General features: G+C 33.1%; 1 protein-coding gene across 1 annotated transcript in view; it reads right to left on the bottom strand.

Annotated features, from left to right (window-relative positions):
- LOC114335204 (peptidyl-prolyl cis-trans isomerase D) overlaps positions 1–20990 on the bottom strand; it is a 61776-nt gene that overhangs the window by 38139 nt on the left and 2647 nt on the right. Inside the window, exons 3-4 of the mRNA XM_028285401.2 lie at positions 8715–8821; positions 1361–1549 (exon numbers count right to left, since the gene is read on the bottom strand). Coding sequence (XP_028141202.2) covers positions 1361–1549; positions 8715–8821 — 296 coding nt within the window. The remainder of the gene's footprint in view (positions 1–1360; positions 1550–8714; positions 8822–20990) is intronic.

Raw genomic sequence — 20990 nt, 5'->3', positions numbered from 1 at the left:
ATACGAGGTATGTCAAAAAATATGAATTTCACTCAAGAGTAAAGTACCTTTATATTTCACAATATCGAAAATTGTTATTAAGAAAAGTTGTTTGGAATTAAAAAAATTGTTTTAGTGTTCAATTACATCCTTCTAATTAAAATATTCTAAATAATAAAGACACTTAACTCTTAAGAAAAATTCATATTTTTTACATACCTCGTATAAAATTAAAAAGTTTGATATCTGATGGTTGTATCTTAGATTTTAGACCACGAAGAGCATTTTATGAGGAATAACTTTTTTTCGTAAAAGTGATAATAAAATAGTTATCATAATTGTAATAAAATGATGATGAGTATCCATAACTTGAGAAAAAATCGAATTTTTTTTTTTCGATTAGAATGCTGTAATTGTATATTTAGACATAGTTTTTAATTTCAAACAACTTTTCATAATATCATTTGTTGAAATTCTGGAATATAAAGGTATTTTACTCTTTAACGAAATTCATATTTTTGACATAACTCGTATAAAATTGATAAAATTTGATATCTGATGGTTAAGTTTTAGATTTTTGACTATCCTGAGCATTTTATGAAGAATAACTTTTTTTCATAAAATTGATAATAAAAAAGTTTTCCATGTGGTTCCTAGCTACGCAGACATACTGTATAAGAGCTTCTGTATAAGAATTTTCAAATTGCAATGCCATATTCGGATTCAGCATAATCAAAAACAAAATAGAAACATATTTGATCAAAGTAAAATGATGAATTTAACGATATTTTTAAAATTATTTATACAAAATAATTGTTATTGTTTAAACAATTAATAAACAATTAGCGGCCAAATCTGCGAGTAGAACTTTTTACTTTAACATGTATATAAAGTAACAAAAAAAGTTTTAGAAAAATATAAGCTTGTTTGAATTTTTCCGAAACAATGCATGTTTTCGTTCTAATTGCACTCCCCTAATATATAAATAAATTTTTTATCACAGTAGGACAATATTGTTTAACTAATATACAACATTACAATTATATAAATATATAATTTCGTATGTCTTCAGATTAAAAATGATTGCAATAATTTTCTGGAATTCATCTTATTTCCCCATTATCTCAAAACTTCGCTAGATGGATATACTACCCTTTACCTCTAAGGTACAGAAATAGTTTGTAACGTTACATACTCCTTTCACCCATCAGAAAAATTTTGAACACAAGTGAGAAATTTTTCTCCAAGAAAACAGGAACGTTACAGAGGATCTCTGCCCGCTTATCTAGATAAAATTCCAACAGAACAGCAATGATACACTTGGTTCATCTGTACTTTGTCCGACAAGCATTACACTGATTCTAAATAACTAATCACTTACCCCTAACGGTTTATCGTTTTCTCTAGGTTGATCCGACATTTCTACAAGTATATTTAAACCTTTTACCACTTTTCCAAATGCCACGTTTGTGTTATCTAAGTGGAAACAAGGTTGTGTTGTAATGTAAAACTGTGATTGATTTGTATTTGGTCCATTATTCACCATGCCCACAATACCTTCTTTATCATGCTAAAAAAATGAGAATATTGTTAGTTTCACTGAGATAATAGCAACTAACTGTAAAATAAATTTTCTAATTAGTAAATTATCATTTAGTAGGAGATAGAACTGTGAGTATTAGGTGCTTAACATGACAAAAGAAAAAGAACAAAACAAAATTATGAGGTGCAATCAATAATTCAATAGCGAGTGAGCATTGAAATATAGAAAATTTGCAATTAATAACTCGTTTGTGTATATTAGATAGTTGTTTAATATAATATATTAGAATTCAACGGACATATCGTCCTATTAGAGGTAAAACTCACTACACTTTTCAGAAAGTTGAGAAAAATCGATTTAAAGGTACACATTGTTTTTTAAATTCACCTGACTCGAATATTGGAATTTTTGTAATACGACTTTAAAGAATAAATAAAAACAGACATTTTAAGCCATATTTCGTCACAGGAACTATGATACAATCAATATTAGATAAATTGTTGTACTTGATGAGTTTTTCCATGAACACAATTATTGGATATTGATATCCCATTAGAGGTAAAACTCACTAACTACACTTTGTACTTGATGAATTTTTCCTTGAACACAATTATTGGATATTGAGAAGTTAATGAATTTGTCTCCATAAAATTTCGCCGACTTACAACAAACGAACTATCAGAAATATAACAGTCTATTATTTAAAAAATGAACAATAAGTTTCGTTCTTCGAAAATAAATGCAATTCTTTCGGCATTTATGACAGCCACAAAAGTCGCCTGCTTAATCGCAAAATGGATTATGTTAGGTACCCTTTATATAATCTATCACTGTTACACAGAAATTTAAGCTCATATTTTTTTAATCAATCGCTTAACAGATAATGCACACAAACATAATGTACAGTTTCAACAATACAATGTAACACACAAGTCGCCTGCTTAATCGCAAAATAGATTATGTTATCTAATGTATTACAATGCAAATTGTAGAAGCCTCGGAGGTATTACCAGAGAAGGTTCCCATTGTTTTCAGTCTAGTAGGATGTAGAATAACATTTTTGGATGTGCTATTAGATTGAAAACTTAGTTTTTTGATAGCAGTTGCCGCTAGGGCATCCCTGCCATTTCGTTCGTTGCAATCCGTGACTGCACGCCGGGGTTTGTCCTAGTTGGGTCAGAGAGAGCAGCATATGTGCCTCCTGATGAGAGACTAATAAGTTTCGAAATCGGTAGAGGTGCTTGCTGCACTCTCTGATTGAACTGGAATGATGATGCGGTAGTACCGATTCCGCATTCCAGATTGTAAGGAAAAATTCAGTAAGTGCAGTAATACGTTTTAATGAGTTTTGCAATGAAATCGAAATTCACAGTAATGCACTTAGTGAATTGTACCATAAATTATCTTGCAATTAGAAGGGTTAGAGCCCCAGGTGACTTCTCCAGGGCTGGGCAGTACCGTATTTAGTTCAAATTGATGAAAATGTCAAATTCTCAAAAAAGTGCATTTAGTGAGTTTTTCCCCTAATAGGACGATCTTCTTCTTTAAGTACCGTGCCCAAATTTTTAGGCGTGGGTAGCTTCCATAACAATTTGCCGATATCGTTCTCGATTTTGTGCGGCATGTAACAATTGATCTGCTGATAAGCCAGTCCATTGACGAAGGTTTCGGAGCCATGAATATTTCTTTCGAACAATTCCTCTTTTTCCGTCGATCTTTCCATTGAGTATTAACTGCAGCATCCTGTATCTGCTACCTCTCATTATATGCCCCAGATATTCAAGTTTTCTCTTTTTTATCATCTTCATTAAGTCACCTTCGCCTTGACCTACTCTGTTTAAGACTTCTCTGTTTGAAATGCGTTGAACCCAAGATATTCTGAGCATTCTACGATACGACCACATCTCAAAGGCTTCTAATTTGTTCATCATGTTAACCTTCATGATCCAGGTTTCACATCCATATAGTAATACAGGATACACATAACATTTTAGGAACTTGATTCTTAGTTGTAAATTCAGCTGAGAGTTGCTCAGAATAGATCTAAGTTTCGTAAATGCTCCTCTTGCAATTTCTATACGAGTTTTAATTTCTTCATCCGGATTTAGTGTCTCGTTTATCCAACATCCTAGGTATTTAAAATGGTTAACTTTTGTTATTGATTCATCACTGACAATTAGTTGCATAGGGCCGACGTCTTGTTTACTAACCACAAGTAACTTTGTCTTTGTTGCATTTATGTTAAGTCCGTTATTGGAGCATTCTCTAGTGACTCGATCAATAAGGAATTGAAGATCTTCGATATTTTCAGCCATGATCGCGGTGTCGTCTGCATATCTGATGTTGTTAATAGTTTCTCCCCCGATTCGAACTCCACATTGTCCTTACAAGGCTTCATTAAAAATTATTTCTGAGTATACGTTAAACAAAGTTGGGGATAACACACAACCCTGTCTGACACCTCTTTGAATGCAAATTTTGTCTGTTTCTTTGCCGTCTACCAGAATAGAAGCTTGTTGATTCCAATATAGATGTTGTAAAAGTCTCAGATCTTTATCATCTATTCCAATCATTTCTAGATATTCAAACAACCTATCATGTTGAACTCTATCAAACGCCTTCTCAAAATCTATAAAGCAGACGTAAATTGGTTTCTGTACTTCCCATGATCGTTGAAGTAATGTTAACATTGAGAACAAACTTCCCTTGTTCCCAATCCTTCTCTGAAACCGAATTGTTTGTTTCCCATTGTCTCTTCACATTTCTGCTTGATTCTATTAAGAATTATCTTAAGAAGTAGCTTGAGAGAGTGGCTCATGAGACTAATTAGTCTAAAGTCTTTACATGATGATGTATTAGGTTTTTTTGGGAGTGGAATAAATGTAGACTCCAACCATATCTGTGGCATCATTCCAGTCTCGTATATATGGTTATAAATGTTTGTTAATTGTGAGACATTATCGTCATCCAGAAGTTTGAGCCAGTCTGATGGTATTTGGTCAGGGCCTGGAGATTTCCCATTTTTGCTCTGTTTGATGGCTTTGTCTACTTCCGCTTTTAAAATACTAGGACCAGTATTCGTATACTTTGTGGTGTTAAGTGGTGGCCTCGTATCCAGGAAGAGCTCTTTTATATAGTTAGTCCATTCTTCCTTTTTTTCATCCAAGTCGAGAATTATGTTACCTTTGGAGTTTCTCATAAAGTGAGGGGTTCTTTTTCTCTGAGTGTAGGTAATTTCTTTAAGCTTTTTATGTATATTAAACTCGTCATGTTTTCTTTGTAGTTCTTCCATTTCACGACATCTTTGTTCCATCCAGTCCTCTTTCGCTCGCTTAACCTCGTATCTTATTTGTCGATATATCTCTCTATACCGAATAGGACGATATTATACTTCAAACAAGCACCCCACGTGCTTTGTGGGGAGTCATACGATACCAAAGGCCATAGCCATAAGAATTTTATCCACACTTGGATTTATTAATAATAATGTTACTCTAAAATATTTTTAAAACATTCAAAGGGTTTTAAACCCTTTATTTTTGGTGGCTCAGCATGTGATTACCCTGAATCAGCACTGATGATGATTTATGTAGATCGAAAACGTTCCTGTGATTTAGATGAGGGTCTCCTTTGAGAGTTTTTTAATAAATATATACCGTTTATAAAGAATTTTTCAATAAAATTTTTGTGATTAATGGTATACAGCCAGCTACAGGAAAATTTTTCCTTGTATATTTTTTAAAAAGTTCATTACACAACTGGAATAATTGATTTTCAATTTTTATAAGAACGAAATTCAACTACTTATTTGTGGCGACGTCAACAAAAACGTTCTAGTCGAGAGTAATAACAAAAACGAGTTGATAAATGAGGCCCTCGGAGCAACAGTGGCCTAACCCACAAATTGAGCATTTTTAGATTAATATATCAATAAAAGCAGCAACATAAAATCTTCGGGTTAACAGGGACCTACACAGCCTACCTCTATGTATATTTGGCTAGCTGGCGCTACATAATTTGTACTGGAAATATGAATGTAACGATTGCATTTATCTCAAAACTTCGTTTTTTGGCTTAGGCCACTGTTGCTTTGATAGCCTTAAATACGCTAAATGAATTTACCATTAAAACACTCCATTAATATAATGTTCCTACCAGAATAACAAATACGATATAAACATGCATTGACAATTTTTTTAGTAATTTTAATTTACATAATATAAGAGTGGTTGAATCCTTTTTATTAGATCACTTACCAAATTTTCTCTTTTAACACAAACATACCTGTAAATACCAGCTTTCAATATGTTCATAAACGTAATCTTAATGTAGACAACATAAACCCTTTTGGAACTATTTTGTCAAGGGAAACATGGCATAATATATATTTGGCTAAAAACTTTTATGAGAATGTATTAATAAGGTTCCATATTTTTTCAAAATTCAAACAGAAAATATTATGACAAAAATCAAATCACCGACCAACAGAAATCGCAACACCCTGTATATTATTCTATTAAGCATTAAATGTAGAAAGTGTTTTTCGGAATTAGTGAATCTTATTAGAGACATTATATTGGGTTTTCTAGCGTTTAGTTAGACATTTGTAAACATTTATCGGGGAACTTTCTATTGTATGGATTACCACGAAAAATGAAAAGATTTAGATAAAGAGTAGGTTTAGTGAATAGTCATCGGGGATCAGTAATTATCCTTTTTTCCATAGAAATTGAAAATGGTAATTATGTGTTTACTAAGAATGACTTACGGATTATTGGATAGTAGAAAGTTGGTTTTTTTTGAGAAGACAGTAAAATTTGTTTGGATAGAGATACGTCCTGATTGGTTCAGTAAAAATGAAGTCGGAGATTTAATGATTTGGATGGAGTTTTACCAGGAGAGGAGAGGGCATTGTGAATTGAATACCGCGCGAGAACACGACAGTTTCTGCTGAGACGACGTTGCTAATTAGCGAAGTTTTGAAAAAAGTTATGTTGTGAAAAGTTGTGTTTGTGTTTGGTGGAAGGAGTTCCAACTGTGGTAGCAGATAGAAGAAATAACTGACATGCTGTAAGTCGTCCTGATTGGTTCACTAAAAATGAAGTCGGAGATTTAATGATTTGGATGGAGTTTTACCAGGAGAGGAGAGGGCATTGTGAATTGAATACCGCGCGAGAACACGACAGTTTCTGCTGAGACGACGTTGCTAATTAGCGAAGTTTTGAAAAAAGTTATGTTGTGAAAAGTTGTGTTTGTGTTTGGTGGAAGGAGTTCCAACTGTGGTAGCAGATAGAAGAAATAACTGACATGCTGTAAGTCGTCCTGATTGGTTCACTAAAAATGAAGTCGGAGATTTAATGATTTGGATGGAGTTTTACCAGGAGAGGAGAGGGCATTGTGAATTGAATACCGCGCGAGAACACGACAGTTTCTGCTGAGACGACGTTGCTAATTACCGAAGTTTTGAAAAAAGTATATGTTGTGAAAAGTTGTGTTTGTGTTTGGTGGAAGGAGTTCCAACTGTGGTAGCAGATAGAAGAAATAACTGACATGCTGTAAGTCATAAACAGATGTATAGTTTTATACTGGACCAAGTCGATTAGTTGAGATATCCTTGTGTCTGGAGAGAATGGGTTTATTCATGTAGTTAATATTTGGAGCAGAGGAGTTAGCAGGAATATTTGGAGAAACTGAAAAGTACGAGCAAAGTGGACAAGGCACAATCAAAGGAGAGTGAGGTGAAGTTATCAATTTTGGGGACAAAAGGTTAGTTTCGCCATTTTAGTAAACAGAGACTATCAATCTCGACCACCTATTTAAATTAGAGTTATTCATTTTGTTATTTTTATTGAGAATTAAAATAAATGAAAATTTATCGTGAATCACTAAAATTAAGAAATCTTTGATTTTGATATAAGTTTAATTAATTTGTATTGATAATTTTGAATGTATGATTTGATGGATGTTTGAAATTTTTATTATTCTGATCATTGTATATGGAATATGTTTATTCAATCTTTTTACTTTTGATATTTGATTGGTTTTTTAAAATACAGTAAGGTCTCTTTTTATGCGGATTATTTTAATGCGATTTTGAAGTTGTGCGGTTTGTATTTCATCCAAACCTTACTATTATTAACAACTAGTATAATTATTAATATCAACTATTCCCATCCAGATGTCAGTAATATGAGAGTTTGCAATTCCAGTATTCCTTTTGTTACATGATGTAGCATGTAACTATTACATCAATTTGAGTTTCGCATTGAAAGTTACCTATAACCTGTAATTGTTTTGAAATTAAATTTAAATGTTTAAGTATTTAATAGTTTATGTCGCTGATTTCAAGTTGCAGTATAATGAACAGAACATTTTGATTTCTGGATTGAAACATTTAATAAGTGTCGTAAAGTTTTATGTTCCATTAGAAGAGGTTTTTGCAATCTCAATATCTTTAGTCTGCGTTTTTAATTTCTTCTTTAAGATTTTATTTGGCTCAATGGAGAAAAAAACATCAAAGACATACAATTTTTGGTGGACAAACGTCCACCATTTTATATGATTTTAGGAAAAAACGGAACATATCCCTACTTTTTCAATGCAAGTGCCTAAAGTCTTTTTTATGCGATTTTTTTATATGCGCTTTTCTGTAGAACGTATCCACCGTATAAAACGAGACCTTACTGTATAACATTTGCTTTGAAAGTTTCATAATTGTGCTGTAAATTTATTTTCCTATTGTCTATCCCTTCCCTTAAAGGCAACTAGCAAAAAATACTTTGAAGCCACGTTTTGTTTTAATTAGTAAAAGAGCCCTGAGATATCATATTAATTTCTTTAAAAAAATATGTAAGTCCAAGTAGAGAGAGAAGTTTAAAATAAATATTACAAACATACATTTTAAGCAAATCACAACAGTATAGGTATATCGGCATTTTATAAAACATTCCTACACTACTGCAATATGGTGTTTCCAAAAATATAGAAAAGAACATATTGAAAGAAAAATACATTCTCTTAAACTGAAAGCATAACAGCGAAAAAATTTATAAAAAATTCGAATTATTTACTAACTTTTTAAAGCATGATAATGAGTACAAAGGGTTAATAAGTTAGATTATGGTGATAAACAAAAGTTAACTAGAAAAATATATCTGGCACAACAAACATCAATTAAATAATAAAAACTTACCGTTACAGAAAAATTTTCATCTTCAAAATATTCTCCATATATACTTTCTCCATTGGTTCCATTGTTATTTATAATATCACCAGTCTGAACCATACACATAGAAACCACTAAAACATAATTAAACTTTACCTTTTTTACTTTTCTTAAAGAGAAACTTTCTTTTTATTTGTTGTTCATATCTATTGAATCTAATTGAATCCAATAATGTAAATTTTCATAAAACAGAAAGAAGGATACATTGTTATCGCGATTTATCAGATCATTGCTTATTTCAGTTTCAAAATGCATTGTCTTTACTTAATTTTGATGAAGTGTATAGTCAAAATGACATTAATTTGGCCATGAACGAGTTTGTAGATATAATTTCTTTTAACATGAATGTTTATTGTCCTGTAAAAACACAGAGAAGTAGTACCTACTAAAAACCGTAAAAATAAATGGGTAACCGCAGAAGTAAAGAAAGCCGGTCGTCATATAAAAAATGTATATTGGTTATCTAAAAAACTTCAAAATAATAATTCTCAAAAGGCATATAAAGAAGCCAAAAGAAATTATAATAAACTTAGTAAAAATGCAAAAAAGCAATTTAATGAACAGCTTATCATACAATCAGATAACACATCTAAAACAACATGGAATTTGGTAAATAAAGCAACAGGTAGAAAACAAAAAAAATGTAATATAACTCTCAGCTCTGACGGTGGCGATATTACATCTTTTGAGGATATCGCTAATGTTTTTGCTGAATATTTTGCAACTGTAACTGAAAATAATCTTGAATCATATTTTGGCTTGTCTAGATCTACAAAATGTACTTGTTCTAAAATTTCGGACAAAACTTTTTTCTTTACACCCGTTACATATCAAGACGTTGAAGACGCAATTATAAATCTTAAAAACAAGTCCAGTACTGGTTTGGACAACATATCCACAAAAGTCGTAAAATCGGAAATATTTTCTCTATCTGCTCCTTTGAGCTACTTAATTAATTTATCGGTTGCTAATGGCAAATTTCCTGACGCACTTAAAAGCGCAAGAGTTATTCCTATACACAAAAAAAAATGATCCAGGATTGATTTCGAATTATAGACCGGTAGCAGTGCTGAGCGTTTTATCAAAAATTTTTGAAAAGGTTGTATATAATAAAATGGTTTGTTTTCTCGACAAATTCGATATTATATCCCCGCATCAACATGGGTTTAGGTCAAAGAAGTCAACGTTGACTGCTGCATGTCATTTTTTTAATTATATATATATAGATCTTGACAGGGGAAGGCATGTGGCAGGTCTCTTTTTTGATTTGTCCCGTGCCTTTGATTGTCTGGATTTTAACTTTATTAAAAATAAATTTTACAACCTAGGTTTCAGAGGAGATTTCTTGGACTGGATAGTAGACTATTTGAGCAATAGAAAAATGTTAGTTCCATATCAGAATTCTGCTTCGACAGTTTTCAATATTGATAAAGGAGTCCCTCAAGGATCTGTTTTAGGACCGCTTATATTTATTCTTTTTATGAATGATCTTCCTGATTACATTAAATCTCGAGTTATTACTATTTACGCAGATGATACTGCACTAGCGATCTCTGCGCCTAGTAAAGAGGAACTTATATTATTATCCAACGGTGTTTTTGGGTCATTTGTAGATTGGTCCAAAGCAAATGGATTAATAGTAAACGTTGATAAAACTCAATTTTTATATTTTCATTCCCAAAATGTTCTTAGCAATGTATACTCATTATCATTTAAATTTGACAATATACTTATTTCGTCAGTTACAACAACAAAATTTTTAGGTTTAAATATAGATTGCCGTTTGAGATGGACTGAACAAGTAAATACAATAAATACAAAATTAAATAAATCGTTTTATGCTATTTCTAGAATAAAAGATACTATGCCGATATCAGCACTGATCAATATCTATTACAGCCTTGTTTACAGTCATATGAGTTACAACATACTACTATGGGGAAATTCTATTGACAGCCCTAAAATTTTTGTAACTCAGAAAAAAATTATTCGAAAAATATTCGGGCTAAAATTTCGGGAAACTTGTAAACCAACGTTTATAAAATACAAAATCATGTCATTCTATAGTCTGTACATTTACCACACTCTTCTGTTTGTCAAAGAAAATTTCAATCAATTTGAAACTAATGCTCATCGACATGATTACCATACAAGAAATTGTAATAAGCTCCGAATAACCCAGTTTAAAACATCAAGATTAGAAAATAGTTTTAAATTTATGGGAATGAAATTGTACAATAAACTTCCCGATGAAATGCAGGAGATTGCTAGTTTTAACAGTTACAAAAATAAAATCAAAAATTTATTATTAGCCAAATGCTACTATTCCGTCAAAGAATTCCTTGACGATAGCCTATAAACTATTTTACACTATTTTATTTTTTATGTATAAATTGTTTTGTATATACAAAGTCTAAAATGTCTAAAAATGTTAGTCTAAATATGTTACTTTATAATATGTGTTAGGTGTTAGGTACCTATAAAAAATTGTGTAGCTAAACAATGTTAGCTTGTAACAGTTATATTACTGTATATGACCTGTCCTATACATTTGTAAAAATGTCTTAAAAGGATGAATAAATATTTCTATTTCTATTTCTATTTTGGTACCTATAGAATATGTACCACTTTATAGCTTTTAAATTAGAACATTGTCTAGACTAGCAAATATCAGATTTAACTTTCAAAAGCAATCTTAGCAGTATGCAAGATCTGTCTCATTATCCTACATCCAGATTTTAAAATATGATTCTTAATAGCATACCTATACCTCTTAATATAGCTGCATACACACATACAACAAAATGAATGATAATGTGACACTATTTATAATAGGCCGCTCACAACCCGGCCTATTTCTCTCCGAACCTTCACGGCGTTACCAGAGAATACGAGTCCTTACCACGGCATTCGGGACGAGCGCTACCGAAGTATATAAGGATGGGAGATTCATCAGCAGACCAGTCAGTTACCGATGCGTAATATTTATTGAATTCGAAACGAGTTGTTCGCCATGTATTTTGAAATGTATGAGTTATCGGAATTATTATGTTTTAGTTAGTTAAATCATAAAGGGTACCCCCCGTTAAGATAGGCAAAATGCCCTCACTCTCAGAATTCAATTTTTTAAATTTTTTTACGTTTTGTGCAATTAAAAAATGAGATAACGCGGATTTTTAGCTCGCCACCCCCCTTACCCCTCCCCCCACAGCCAAAAACGTAGATTTTTAGATTTAATTTTTTTTAGTTGGGTTGCAATTGATTTAAAAATTTCAAAAAATTCACACGTGTAGCTGAGGCTTTTACAAAACATGTCCATTTTTTATGGACCCTTAGGTCGAGTGTACATAACCTCAAATTTTTTTTTAACTTTCTTAAAACCTATAACTTTTTTTTGGAGGGGGCTACAGGTCCAATTTTTTTGCATTTTGTGTATTTTATCAAAAGCTATCTCTCTGATTTTTTTCAGATTTTTCTGTCAGGTGCGCCATCTTGCAAAATCCCGAAAACTGTTTTTTTAGGGGGTTTTTACGGATTTTCTCCATTTTATAGACTACAACATAGATCAATTCAAGATTTTGTTAATAGATTATGTATAATTTGAAATAAATGAGTATTTAAGGATTATCAAAAATTGGGCATAACACTTTTAAACCCCCCAAAAAAACATGTTTTTTTTTTAAAGTTATGTAAGGGTTTTTGCGGGCTTAATGATATTTTTTGAGATCGATACAGCTTGAATATTTTTTTTTCATTTTTTTACGTTATATGGGAATAAAAAATAAGACTAATCGCATTTTTAGCCCACCACCCCCTCCCCCTGTCCCCACAAAAAACGTCAATATTTTTTTGTTTTGTTTAAAGTTGCAATTAATTTAAAATTTTTATGAGGCTTCTACAAAACATATCTATTTTTTAGAGACGCGTGTAGGTCGAGTGTACAATACATATAACCTCAAAATTACTTTTTTATTATTTAAAACGTATTTTTGACTTCCAATCGATATTTTTTTAAAACGTCCAATGAATATTGTACATCTCTCTCTCGCGGACGGCCGCTTCAATACATGCTTAGCGCTCATTTTTAATTATTAAAAATAATAGTTAGTAATAAAGTAATGACCAAAATTTCTTTAGACTATGGCAGGGGGGGCTTTAAACTTTGAGTTGGTCACTTTATGACTTTCATAATAATAATTTTTAATCGAATTATTAAGCCTTGAAAATGGCCATTTTCGCGTTTTTCAAATTTAAAATTGCATGTAACTCGACAACAGTCAATTTTATAGAAAAATCACAAGAGACCTTTTTTGCTCAGCTTGATCCAGAGAATCTAAAACAAATTTGTACGAAGTGAAAAAATTTATTTTTTGAATTGGTTTAAAAAAATGTTTAAAAAATTTTCCTACCGCGATATTGCCTGGCACCTTGTGGATTTGTTATAAGGACCTGTTTTTGAGTAAGTTTGTGCAAAAAAATTAATCGGAATAATTTACCTAACGGGACAAGCATACAGCGGGGACTATTTGCATTATAAGCCAAACGTAGATAGTGTGTAAAATACACAAAACACAAAAAAATTAGCAGCCATCGCCAAAAAAAGTTATACGTACCTATGAAAAAACAAAAAAAATGAGGTTATAATATGTACACTCGACCTTCGGGTCCATAAAAATAGATGTTCTCTAAAAGCCTCCGCTGTGCGTGTGAATTTTTTATAATTTATAATTTAATAATTACTAACTATTCTAAATGCGAAATAAGCCACAATTTAACTAAAAAATGATTTAATTAACGTTTTTAAAATGTTGTTTGGTAAAAAAATCTTCTAATTTAATTTAATCTGACTTATTTATATAGATCGTCCCAAACCATTTTTTCAGGCGTCACAGATTATCGAGTTCTCTCTATCGCATTACAGATGGAAAATAAAATCATTTTTTAGTTAAATTGTGGCTTATTTCCCATTTAGAATAGTTAATTACAAAAATGCCACAAAGAAATAGCTTCAGAAGAACATTTATAATTTAATAGCAAACCAACTTAAAAAAAAAATAAAATCGAAAAATTGACATTTTTGGCTGTGGGGGAGGGGGAATAGGGGAAGTGAGCTAAAATTGCGTTGAGTCCTAATTTTTTAAAATCATATAGAACGTAAAAAAATTTAAAAAAATATTCAGGCTGTATCGACCTCAAAAAAAAAATAATTAGACCCTCAAAAATCCTTACAAAACTTTAAACAAACATGGTTTTTGGGGGGTTTAAAAGTGTTTCGCCCAACTTTTGAATATCCTAATATATCAGTTATTTCAAATTATACATAATCTATTAACAAAACCTTGAGTTGATCTATGTTGCAGTCTATAAAATTGAGAAAATCCCAAAAAACCCCCTAAAAAAACAATTTTCCGGATTTTTCAAGATAGCGCACCTGACGGAAAAATCTGAAAAAAATCAGAGAGATACCTTTTGATAGAGTACACGAAATTCAAAAAAAATTGGACCTGCAGCCCCTCCAAAAAAAAGTTATAGGTTTTAAAAAAGTTAAAAAAAAATTTGAGGTTATGTACACTCGACCTAAGGGTCCATAAAAAATGGACATGTTTTGTAAAAGCCTCAGCTACACGCGTAAATTTTTGAAATTTTTAAATCAATTGCAACTCAACTAAAAAAAATTAAATCTAAAAATCTACGTTTTTGGCTCTGGGGGGAGGGGTAAGGGGGGGTGGCGAGCTAAAAATCCGCGTTATCTCATTTTTTAATTGCACAGAACGTAAAAAAATTTAAAAAATTGAATTCTGAGAGTGAGGGCATTTTGCCTATCTTAACGGGGTGGTGGTGCATGGCCGTTCTTAGTTGGTGGAGCGATTTGTCTGGTTAATTCCGATAACGAACGAGACTCTAGCCTGCTAACTAGGCGTATTTCGACATCCCAAAGGCCCGTCGGTGGAGTTTCCTGCTCTTGCTGCACGCGGTTTTTACTGTCGGCGTACACACAATTCTTCTTAGAGGGACAGGCGGCTTCTAGCCGCACGAGATTGAGCAATAACAGGTCTGTGATGCCCTTAGATGTTCTGGGCCGCACGCGCGCTACACTGAAGGAATCAGCGTGTCCTCCCTGGCAGAGCTGTCCGGGTAACCCGCTGAACCTCCTTCGTGCTAGGGATTGGGGCTTGCAATTGTTCCCCATGAACGAGGAATTCCCAGTAAGCGCGAGTCATAAGCTCGCGTTGATTACGTCCCTGCCCTTTGTACACACCGCCCGTCGCTACTACCTTTGAGTTTGTAAATAAATTAGATGTGTTAGTTTGAGTTATTTGTAACTATTAAATACATTAAATAAGTGATGTAAAATAAAATTATATAAAGTAAGTCTTCCTTTATTTAAATTAAACTTAGTGCCTAAAAACATAAATAATAATAGAAAAGTCAGTTTTATAACAATAATATGGCCCTTGCAGAGACAGCATTACAAGCGAATAGAAGCACAGATACAATCACAAGTTAGAGTTTTTCTTCAGAAAGGAAAATCTAGTCAGAAATATAAAGGCCAATAGACTCAGATGGGCAGAGCATGTGATAAGCTGTAACAACAATCGTCTTATGTGTTTTGGAAAAGACCAGATGGGAGAAGGTTTGTAGAACGGCCTAGAAAAATGTGGAAGAAGCAGTCAGAGTAGATCTAGAGAAAAATGGGAGTGAGACAATGGGAAATAGTGGCACAGGACTGACATACATGGAAAGCAAACGGCATTGGTATATGGTTATAGTAAATACGGCATAGCTCCAGGGAACATGAAATTCCTGTAGTGAGTCAAGTACATTAACAGCTACAAAATGTGCTGGAATTATTTGCCACATGTACCCACCTGCTTCAAACAAAAGAGGTTAGTGCAAATATTGCAGACAAACCAGATGTTTTTGTAAATTCTGTAAGTCTTGACTGTGTATTTTTCTTCCTCTTTCTGTGTCAGACAGATTACTTCAGCGCCCTATGTGATTACTGAATAGATTAACAGGTATATGCAACTAATTGAAAACATATATGACTACACAAAGACAAAGAAAAATTCAGCTTATATTGAGAAGTAAGACAATGAGACAGTATTTTGGCTAAATTGTTTACAACAGCTCTAGAGTAAATATTTAACACTCAAAGGTAAGATATGGGCATCAATATAGATGGAGAAAGACTAAGGCCGTCCGCACATGGAGCGACGCTCGAAGTAATCGACTCGATTCCAATCGCGTAGATCTCTCCCCGTCACTTCAGTTCCTTCGTTGTGGCATTGAGCTCCGTACACGGAGCGTTTAGGATTGCAAATCTCCTCGTCTTGTACGGCTCTCGTTCCGTGCGATCTGAAGCGCACGAGAAAGTTCGAGTGAGACACACGTTTAGTCATTATTTTATTTGTTTGCTTCGTTTTTGTTGATTTTTGCCCTAAATTAAATTTAATCTTTTTAAAGATCGGTGACCTAAAGTGGAAGTAGTATTTATATGGGCAAAAGGGCATGCCGGTATACTGGGTAATGAGAAAGTGGATGAGTTGGCCAAAGATGCAATAAAAAAAGGTGAGATACTAACTCACATCTTATCGACAGATGCAATAAATGACGTCAAAGTTAGAATAAATAAAATATGGAAAAAAGAATGGAAAAATATTACAAGCATGTCAAAAAATTTATATTTTTCTTTACATCAAGAACTTCCTCCGCCACCTGAATACATATTTAAATATAACCTGCCAAAGCAAGATATTTCTACTATCGTCAGATTAAAAACTCGACACGGGAAATATGAGGCACATCTGCACAAATTAGGAATAATTAATTCATCAGTATGTTTTTGTGATAATGTTTCGATTAGAGATTTAAACCATATTTTCTTGGAATGCAAAATTAACGAGAGATATATAAATCAATTATATTACAATTTACGACAAACACAAGTTCATTTTCCAATTAGTATAGAATATCTACTAAGTTGTCATAAAATGGAAATATTTAAATTACTCATAAACTACTTGAAAGAAACAAATATAATCATTTAAGTGAAATACGTATAAATATAATAAAACTAATAAATTGAGGTAAAAATAAAATAAAAATCTGTGGCTAACGGACTCACATCCAAGCCATTTTTTCACATACACACACACAAAGATCGGTGACTGTTATGTTCGTTGATTGTAGTACTTATTAGCTTTGTGGAAATATATTGTTTGTAATGTAAAATTCTGAAAACATTGAACTTCTGTTTCTAGGTGTTTATTATAAAATTGGTAGAAAAATACCCTCAACTGTATAATGCAACTGTATAAAAATGTAATAATACCGTACTTTTCACAGATCAAAATAGTCGTTTTGGTTACTATAGTATTTTAGTTACAATAATGAAAAGTCACATTCTAATGTTTTGACAGTTGTCTTACGTCAAAAATTTTGACCTAAGTAATATCGCTTTTGTAGTAAAAATACTATATATAAAAAATGTGTTAATTTATAAAAACAGAATCGACTAGTGTGCGGAGGCCAATCGCTTGTTTCGCAGGGTTCGTGCATGACGAGCAAGACGCGCGAACTTCGAGACGTGTCTTCGATCGACCCATGTGCGGACGGCCTAAATCATCTTAAGGCGGGTATACATATGCGCTCTGCTCGGTGTGCGAGCCGCTCGCGTGCAGCATATTTGTTAGATTAGTACGTGTTTTCAAGCGGCACACAAACGGCTCGCATACGGCGCACCACGATCTAACTTCTGTCGGCTTTTCAATAAATGCTTTGATGGTTCGCAATACGTATTTGGACGGGTTTGCGAGTGGTTTGTTGGTTTTGGGGCGCCTGAGTTGAATATTTGTTAGTAATGGAGTGGTCGGAAGGAAATATCAAACTTATTGATGTTTACCGTGGAAAATGAAAATGAGATGATGACATTGAATATATTTAAACATGTTAGCTTGCAACCCCCAACTTGCAACCAACTTGCAACCATCTTGCAACCAACTTGCAACCAACTTGCAACCGACTTGCAACCGACTTGCAACCGACTTGCAACCGACTTGCAACCGACTTGCAACCAACTTGCAACCAACTTGCAACTCAACTTGCAACTAATCGGAATGAAACCAAACACTTCTCGATGAGAATAGGAGAAACTACTCCCGACGTCGGCCGATATCGGATCTGATCTTATCGGAGAAAAACGGATCCAATGTAGGCACCCACATTTAATACTAATTATCTACAATTACTAAATGTTCGTAAGTTTCCTCTGGATCGCGTAAGGTTCGTCAAAATGAAAAATTTTAACGAACATTAACCGCGCCACGAACGCGCGGCGCTCACACGGCGCGGATATGTATCTCCGCCTTTACGTTTGCAGATGACCTTGTATTAATCACAGCCAACTTATAAGATACAGTCTCTACGATACATTCGATTAATAGTAGGGGAGTAAAGTATGCTAAATTTGCAGTCACTCTAGCGTTATGGGGACCAATTGGGTTGTGATTATTAGGTCCTAAAATCAAAAAAAGTTAAATAAAATTTTCCATTTTAGCGGGCGCTTGTCATTTTTTAATTTAATTTTCCATTTCCAACAATCGTTTTTTCCGATTATAGCGCCATCTATCCATAATTCGAAAAAATGTCTCGAATAAAAGTTGCTTATTTTTACGTAAAGAATCCAAATATGCAATAAAAATTTGGGGGTCCTATTTAAGATTTTAAAGTAACCCTCCATGCCGCCCCCGTGGGGGGCCGTGTTTGGTACCATTCGATAGATTTTTCAAAAACATTTTGAAAGTGCATTTTGCAGTTTTTCGATCTGATGTTCATTTTGCGAAAAATCGCAGAGTTTGTATTTAAAATTTTAAATTTTCCCCCCACCCCTCTCCGTGGGGGATCATGTTTAGTACCATTCGATAGATTTTTGAAAAATATTGAAGACGCATTTTTTAGTTTTTCGATCTGACGTTCATTTCACGAAATATTCGCTTTTCTTTTGTGAAACTTTTTGACTCGCCCATTTCCTTACGCCCCGCTCAAATCGTCAGATTTTTGAAATATACACTATCTTGCATGTACTTAACTTACCTTATTTTAATCTGACAATTTCGAGTATTTTTAACCATGGATATTTTTTTTTCCGGCCCCCTTAACGAACCTCCCTGTGTTAAGAGCCAATATATGGTAGAGGTACATCTGCAAGGTACCAGGTTTCTCCCATATGATAATCTGACGCGCTCGAGTAACTGCAAAAATCCCCGCTTGGGCTCCCCTACCATAAAGTTCTGTCTCAGAGAGCAGGATTAAAAATAAAATTTTGAGAAAACTAAATTTATGACAAATATAATAATGAGTGAAAATATAACTATTGACAATAATATCACATAACAAACAGACACTTACAGCTTCCACAGTGAACCATGGCTGATGAGACACGCTGTCGTCAGTCATACACTTTACCTAAATTTTTCTCATCGGTCATCGTTCGTTCTGCAAGCTGCACATATATGTGGGACACAAGATTAAAATAAGCAGCGACAATCAAACACATGAAATACAGACAATAGGCCTGACATGGGCAGCATTTGACAAATTAAGCCGTATTCTAAAAAGTGCAATTCTCATATGTCATATGTCTGAAGTAATAGGTTCATAATAAATGTGTTTTGCCAGTACAAACTTACGGAGTAGAGGCTTTAACACTGACTGAAAAATCTACCAATAAACTCGAGCCATGTAATATGTAATACAGGACGTGAGCATTGAGCCCACATAACAAACCAACAAATCAGGCAAAGATGAGAAGTTCAAGACATCATTGAAAGAATCACAACCCTTTAAGTGGAATTAAGGGCAGGGCACTTAACTCTTATCTTTCCCGAAAGACAAATCCCCGAAAGGAATTCCCCGAATGGACAATTCCCCGAATGCACAATTCCCTGAAACAGGAATGGACAATTGCCCGAATAGACAATTGGCAGAAAAACAATTGCCCGAATAGACAATTGGCAGAAAAACAATTGCCCGAAAAGAGAATTGACCGAAAAATATATTTAAATAGTTATTGCTTTACATGTATTTCCTATATACTAATGCGGTAACTTACGTGCTGTTTAAATAGTTATTACTGCTTAGATTGTGTTTGACCTAGCTATCTCGTTAATTAATGTATTACTATAATATACACACACCGGCAAAATTAAAGGAACACCTTAAAAATGGGACATGTTTGATGTCTCGAATTTCCTAAACCAGTTGTCCGATTTAAGTGATTTTTTTTGGTATGTTGTAGCCTTATTATTTAAGAATATCAGTGTAATAATATTGTTGCTAGACAGGTAAATGTCATTTTATACCGGGTGTAACAATCATACTGTGTTTTTTCCTTAAAGTTCGGAACAACCTGTGGAATATTCTAGCCTATATAAAATATTGAAATTAAAACTAGATTGTAGCCTTAAGTTTTCTTAACATTTTTTTTTATTCATTTGCTCTTATGTTGGATAATAAAAAAGTTAGGTACTTTCACAACCAGCCATGTTCTTCATCAAGACAGGGTGTTTCTAAATAAGTGCGATAAACTTTAAGGGGTGATACATGAAAACTACATGAAAAAATAATGACAGTTTACTCTATAAATATATGTCCGCAAATGCTTCGTTTTTGAGATACGGGACGTTGAATTTTTTCTTGCAAACTGATGATTTATTTATTGCTCCAAAACCGGTTGAGATATGCAAATGAAATTTGGTAGGTTTTAAGAGGTAATTATTGAGAATTTTTTGATATACAATTAGGAATTTTATATTCACCATTGGCGTGCATACGGAATGTATCTAAAATGTTTATACCCGTATGCACGCCAATGGTGAATATAAAATTCTTATTTGTATGTCAAAAAATGCACAATAACTACCTCTTAAAACCTACCAAATTTCATTTCCATATCTCAACCTGTTTTAGAGCAATAAATAAATCGTCAGTTTGTAAGAAAAAATCCAACATCCCGTATCTCGGAAACGAAGCATTTGCAGACATATGTTTATAAAGTAAACAGTCATTATTTTTTCATGCAGCATTACCCCTTCAAGTTTGTCGCACTTATTTAGAAACACCCTGTATTGATGAAGAACATGGCTAGTTGTTAAAGTACCTAACTTTTCTATTATCCAACATAGGCAAATGAATCAAAAAAGAAAATGTTAAGAAAGCCTGCACAATGGAGTTTTAATTTCA

The sequence above is a fragment of the Diabrotica virgifera genome, chromosome 7 (genome assembly GCF_917563875.1).
Source record: "Diabrotica virgifera virgifera chromosome 7, PGI_DIABVI_V3a".
Classification (NCBI taxonomy): Eukaryota; Metazoa; Arthropoda; class Insecta; order Coleoptera; family Chrysomelidae; genus Diabrotica; species Diabrotica virgifera.
The sequence above is the reverse complement of the archived record's forward strand: the minus strand, read 5'-3'. Positions and strand labels throughout refer to the sequence as shown.